Source organism: Salvelinus sp. IW2-2015, linkage group LG26 (assembly GCF_002910315.2).
Source record: "Salvelinus sp. IW2-2015 linkage group LG26, ASM291031v2, whole genome shotgun sequence".
In the NCBI taxonomy this organism is placed as follows: domain Eukaryota; kingdom Metazoa; phylum Chordata; class Actinopteri; order Salmoniformes; family Salmonidae; genus Salvelinus; species Salvelinus sp. IW2-2015.
The window spans coordinates 49,825,439-49,832,305 of record NC_036866.1 but is presented as its reverse complement, the minus strand read 5'-3'; the positions used below and the strand labels follow the sequence as shown (position 1 = coordinate 49,832,305).

At 43.9% G+C, this 6,867-nt stretch overlaps 1 protein-coding gene across 1 annotated transcript in view; it reads right to left on the bottom strand.

The window, feature by feature from the left end:
• Positions 1 to 6,867, bottom strand: part of LOC111952253 (reelin) — a 266,162-nt gene that overhangs the window by 91,020 nt on the left and 168,275 nt on the right. The window contains 4 exon segments of the mRNA XM_070435040.1: positions 5,193 to 5,244; positions 5,868 to 5,964; positions 6,221 to 6,299; positions 6,451 to 6,483. Coding sequence (XP_070291141.1) covers positions 5,193 to 5,244; positions 5,868 to 5,964; positions 6,221 to 6,299; positions 6,451 to 6,483 — 261 coding nt within the window.

Sequence of the window (6,867 nt, the reverse complement as noted above, 5' to 3'; positions counted from 1 at the left end):
CCTGCAGGACTTGCTTTTTGGGGTCCATACCTGCAGTTGAGATAATGTGACACAGGAAGGAAACCTGGGATATGTGGAACACACACTTCTCTATCTTGACATATAGTTGAATCTGCAGGAGGCATCCCAGGACTTGGCAGACGTGCAGTATGTGTTCCGGAAGGGGAAGATCAAGATGTCATCGAGGTAAACAAAGATTAACCGATTCAACTATCCCTCAGGGTGTCATTGACCAATGCTTGAAAGACTGTCGGTGAGTTCGATAATCGGAAGGTCATGACTAAATACTCATAGTAGACACTTGGGGTGTATAAGGCAGTCTTCCACTCATCTCCCTCCCTGATTCTCACCAGATTGCAAGCGTTGCGGAGGTCCAGTTTGGTGAAGAATTGGGCCCCTTGGAACAACCCCAGGGGTAGGGGGTAACGATTCTTGATCGCAATCTGGTTCAGCCCTCTGTAATCGATGCAGGGACGCAGGCCTCCATCCTTCAGACACCGAAGACGTAGATGTCGATTAAGGCAGCCCCCTGCATCTCTCTGATTCAGATTCAGAGGTGCTGGGTAGGAGTTCTATGGCACAGTCATAAGGATGATGAGATGGAAGGGTGGCGGCCTGCCTCTTACTGAAGGCCTCCCGGAGATTGAAGTATTCGGGAGGGAGAGCGAAGTCTAGTAGGTGTCCCATGGACCAGGAAACTAGTGGGTTACGTAGCGCTAGCCAGGGGTACCCTAGGATAAYGGGGTTCCCGGGACCACTGATCAACAGAATACAAAMAGTCTCAGAGTGGTTCACCCCAACCTGCATTAGAACGGGCTTGGTCTGATATTCCACCTGACCGGAGCCAAAGGGGCGTCTATCGAGGGCTTGAATCTGCAGAGGAATGGGACAATTTACGCAGGGGATTTGTAATTTTCTGATGAAGTCTTGATCAATAAAATTACCAGTGGCCCCGGAGTGCACAAAAGCTTGAATCTGGAGCTCACGGTTGTCCCAGTGGAGGGTTGCGGGTAGTAACAGACGGTGATTGGATAGCCGGGATGTAACTGCACAGCTCATCAGGGTCGTCCCTTGTCCTGGCGAGCCCTGGTTTCTCGTCAGCTCTGGGCAGGTAGCACGGAGATGGCTGAGACCTCCGCAGTAGAGGCCGCAGCGTTCGAACATGCACCAGTCACGCTCCTGTGGGCTCCTCAATGCTGGATTTGGGGGGACTGGGGTGATCAGGAAACCGAGATACTGGGGTGGTGTCAAAAAAGCGCTGTCTCACGCGTTCTCGGAGGAGGTTGTCGATCCTGATTGCCAGCATTATAAGGGACTCGAGGTCCTCTCCCAGTTCCCGAGAAGCCAATTCATTCTTGATGGAGTTAGACAACCCCTGGTGGAAAGCAGTGACCAGTGCCTCCGTATTCCAGCCACTCTCAGTGGCGAGGATGCGGAACTCAATGGCGAAGTCAGCCATTGGTCTGGCCCCTTGGCAGATGTTGAACAGTCGGCTGGCCGCTTCTCGTCCGGCAACTGGGTGGTTGAAGACTCGTCGCAGCTTGGCAGTGAAGGCTAATATGGAGGATGGTGCAGGATGGTGGCTGCTGTTCCCACACCGCCGTTGCCCAAGTCCGTGCCTTGCCAGAGAGTAGAGCGATTATGTAGGCAATCATTGCCCGATCGGTGTGGAACGAGGAGGACTGTAGCTCGAACACCGGAGAGCATTGGGTGAGGAACGCATTGCATCCTGCCGGGTGGCCGTCACACTGCTCGGGAGCTGGGATCTTGGGTTCCCGGTCCAGGTTCCCTGCAGGAACTACGGCGACGCCTGTAACACTGGGTGATGAGACTTGGCTATTAGCTCCTCCTGGGCTGGGGTTGGACTGTGGTTGGAGGAAATCGGTAAGTGCCCGGAGGGTCTCTGATATTTGGGAGAGTTGTTCTTGCTGCCACCCAATCAGTGCTACTTGTTGGGTTATAGCATTCTGGATCTGGGTGATCTCTTCTGGGTCCATGTTGAGGCAGAGGCTTGCTGTGATATGGTGAGGTTGGACACAGGTGCAGGGAAGAGACCAGACGATGAATCAGTGGTTAAGGATATACATTATACTTTACTGAGAAACACTGACAGAAGGATCACAGTAACACTGGGAAAACAACAAACACTAAGTCCCGGAAACTCACTCAGGAGACAAATACACACGGCACACAATTCAAGCTTCAGCAAAGGACAAGATAAAACACTCCTATTTTACTCCTTGTGTAGTCTTAACATTCTGTATACTCCCCTTGCCCTAAGGGTTAAAAATGACCCGTCTTCACTAAACCCTTAAAATAAATCAGCTTAATTCAATTTTAAACCCCAAATCTGTTTTGCATGAATAAACAACCTGTCATTCATTATTTGTGAATATATGGGTTTTTCCTATTCACAATGCGGAAAGACTGCATTTAATCAGTGGACACCACTCGTTTTCATTACAACACACCTGACATAATTGTTTTCTTTACTAAAGTAGAGGTTTACAATTATTATTATTATTGCTGAAGGTACTGCATAGGTGTAAACATATTTTTTTTGTATAGCCTAAGAAAGTAGCAGAAATGTGCAGAAAGTAGTATTGAATGCATATTATTGAAGGGAAACAATAACAGTTTAACTTTTTTGGCAACATAGTGATATATTCTTATATACTGTACAATGAGGAATTCAACTACAAAATACTAGTCATCTTCCATTTTTTGAACCATTGCCCCCACCCACAAGGTGCATAAACAACAACAATAAATCCGAATAAAATAAGATAATAGATACAAAACAAAAACGCGAGAACATAAATCAATCTCTCCCCCTTGTTGCGAGGAGTGCAGAGGGGAGCTCAGGCTTGTTCTTTCTAACTGTGCCAACCATGGTGATCTTCCTCTTCAGGAGCTGCTGGCTGAGTTCAATCAGTAGCACATATAATCTACATTTCTCATTGTGTGTGTGTGTGTGTGTGTGTGTGTGTGTGTGTGTGTGTGTGTGTGTGTGTGTGTGTGTGTGTTGTGTGTGTGTGTGTGTGTGTGGTGGTGTACAGCTTTCTTGGAAATATGAACAAAGGCAATGTTTCACTTTTTCTAATGTTGGGGTCACGCTAAGAAAAGTCATCAAATTTCAAGTTTAAAAAATGTGGTGGGTCATTTTTTACCCTTAAGACAACACAAGGGTTATTAACAGGGAAATCATAATGAGTAAATATCAGACTGCAACTCTTTGTTAAGGCTTTCAGTTACTTCATTAGCTTTGGTTACTGATGTGTATATTTTTGAATCATCAGCATACATGAACACAAATGCTTTGTTTATAACTTCTTATGGCTGCAATCCCATTAACGGGATGATATGACAACAGCCAGTGAAAGTGCAGGGCGCCAAATTCAAAAAACAGAAATCTCATAATAAAAATTCCTCACACATACATGTGTCTTATACCATTTTAAAGGTAATCTTGTTGTTAATCCCACCAAGGTGTCCGATTTCAAATATGCTTTTCAGCGAAAGCACTACAAACGATTATGTTAGGTCACACCAAACCAATATAAGCACAGCCATTTTTCCAGCGAAAGATAGCAGTCACAAAAAGCACAAATAGAGATAAAATGAATCACTAACCTTTGATTATCTTCATCAGATGACACTCATAGGACTTCATYTTACACAATACATGTATGTTTTGTTTGATAAAGTGATTTTGCATAGCSACATCGTTTCAACAGAAATACTCATCATAAATGTAGATGATAATAAAAGTTATACACATGGAATTATAGATATACCTCTCCTTAATGCAACCGCTGTGTCAGATTTWAAAAAAAACTTCACGGAAAAAGAAAACCATGCAATAATCTGAGACGGAGCTTAGAACAATAGTCAATTTAGCCGCCATGTTGGAGTCAACAGAAACCAGAAATTACATGACACAGGGAAATAGCATTGTATTTGGTCAACATAATTTTTTCCAACAGTTTGCTAAGAGCTGGCAAGAAGCTTGAAGGTCTGCTGTTAGAACCAGTAAAGGCTGCTTTACCATTCTTGGGTAGCGGAATTACTTTGGCTTGAGGACAAAGACTTTCCTCTAGGCTCAGATTAAAAGATTTGACAGATAAGAGTGGCTATAGAGTTAGCTACCGTTCTCAGTAGCTTTCCATCTAAGTTGTCAATGTCAGGAGGTTTGTCATTATTGATCGATAAAAATCATTTTTCCATCCAGATTTATTAGTCACTCCGTTTGCCTCATCTCTTTCAAACATACAGTTTTTAAATTCCTCATCAATCCATGGAGCCTTAACAGTGGGTTTTCCAGTCTTGTGGGCACACTCCACCTGAATCTTCCCGTGGTCCATCTTCAATTTCTCAGAGATCATTTCCCTCACTTTGTCTTCAGACTCCGTCCAGGTCTCATGTGGAGATTCTGCAAATCTGTCCACAACCATTCTATTCCGCTTTGATTGTCCATTGAGATTTATCCGTAATTGTTGGCATGGATTCATACACAGAACTGATGTCCTCTCTCAATGACTTACAGATTGCTGTCATCTTGCCATTCTCCTGTTTCATCTCAATCAGCTGATCCTGGGAGAACTGCAAGCTGTTCTTCCGGTCCTGGAACTCTCTGGTCAGGTTGTCCATTCTTTTATTAGTTGAATCCACAAGTATTTGGACAAAACACTTGAAGCTATTTTCTTGTTGTTGTAACAACTGCTCTTTCTGTTAATTTAAAAGATCCTTCACCTGTGATAGAGGACACCACTGTCCTCAACTGTACTCCCGTCGGCTTTGGTCTTTGTCATGGTTTCTAGCAACGTAGTTTATGTTGTTACTCCAGACAGGGCATGTCACAGGGAATATTTAAAACGTAAAAACAGCAGTGATCTAGACAGCCACAAACCCGGGATAATCCGCATTCCCAGCCACAATGGCTAACCGCGCCGCAGGATGTGTTCAAGCCCTCAAGARACCCTGCTAGCTTGGTAGGCAGCTAGCTAGGAGTATGGAATTGTTGTGTTATTTGTTCACTCAGATTCCCTTTATCTAATATTAGGTTTCGGTTGAAGATCTGATAACATTCAGTATCAAAAATATGCAAAAATAGAGAAAATCTGAAAGTGGCAAATACTTTTTACGGCACTGTAAAATGATATGATTGATTGCATACATTGTTTTTTACTCACCGAGAGCAAACTGCAGTACAGAGGCTGTGGTGGTGTTGAGAGGTACAGTGGTCTTGAGGAGAGAGGGTATATATATCACAGGTTAGAGGATAAAGGCAGTGGGGCCTAATTAAAAGTGTTCTTAAAAGCTGGGGAATGGGGCTACAGATATCTAATCACAATACAATTCCTAGATGGAGCTAAGGATGCACGGGCTTTCGTCAGTGTGTGTTTGTGTGTTCTGTGTGTGTGTGTGCTCTATGTGTGTGTGTTCTGTGTGGGGAATGCATCATTGTGTGTACTGCTCTTGACTGAACTAGTGCCAGGCAGCTGCATGAAACACTTGGGAGGCTGACAGATACTCTGTAAAAGCTTATTATCAGAGTAAGCAAATCGAATCAAGACACACTAAACACAGCCGTTCGCTGTCTCTCGTATGGTGCAACAGGGAAATAGTGGCAGTTAACGTGAGTATTATTATTATCAGATACGTGGAAGCATTCTAGTGTCTTTGTGGTTCTGGTATGATCTGATATGTTGTAGGCTGTAGTATTACGTGGTTGTGGTTGTGTTAATTAATAGTGTGGTTGTGGTTCTACTATGGTTGTGATGAACTAGGTGGTTGAGGTCGTAGTGTGGTTGTAATTATGGATAGAGGAGTGGTTGAGTTTGTGGTCGTATTGCGGTCATAGTTACCAGTTCTCTCTCTCTGAATGGCTCACAGAAGGTGACAGCTCTGCCATGCATCAGAACCCCACACTGCTCTCCTACCTCACAGTTACTACACTCTGACCTGGGGGAGCAAGATAAAGAGATGGATGAAGAGAGTACATTAGAAGATAATCTATGCAGGTTTAGATAGGAATAAAATGCCTTACTGTCGTTTTTGTAACACATTTTTGACTTCTTCAATTGCACAGTGTGACAAAACTACACACAAAGTATGCTATAGTAGTCATTTTTGTGACGACTGCTGACAAAAAAATGACTTTATAAAATACATTTAATTGATTGATTGATTGATTGATGAATTGGTTGATGTAACCTACCAAATTCTAAGGTCCAGCTCTCCCTGCAGGTTGGAGTCAAAGTCATCACGGAGCACCGCATGGTTCCCATGGATCTCAGCTACACACAGAACAAACAACAACCAAGGTTAGGAGGTAAAAACATGACAGGGAAGGGTCCAATATTAATAACATCAAAGTTGTTGATGTTGGTATGACCACATAAGATTGAGTTGATAGCATATAAACATGCAACAAAAAAATGCACTCACCAAGACTGGGTCTCAATGGCGATTCCGTAGGGGCTGAAACAGAGAGAAGATGCATCAGTAACCCTGCAGCTTGTTTCCCTACTCTGACAGACATTGCCATTGGCCAGAGAGAGACTAGAGATAGTAGAGAATAGGCCAGGCCTAATGTCCCTCCTGTCTCAGACATTCTCATATGTGCTGGCATGTCACAACTGCTAATATAGTCAGAGTGATCAGAGTGTCATCTGTGATGTGTGCCAGGCCTAGCTAGCAGTCCCTCTGTTTTGGACAAGAACCAAGAAGCAGGAGAGAGCATGTTAACACATCACTGGAAAACAGCCAAACTGAGCAGCGACAAGACAGAATACATTTCAATCAACTTCGAAGCAAAAATAACTTTGTAGTGGCTGGAGCCTCTCCAGTACTTGCTGTTCCAGT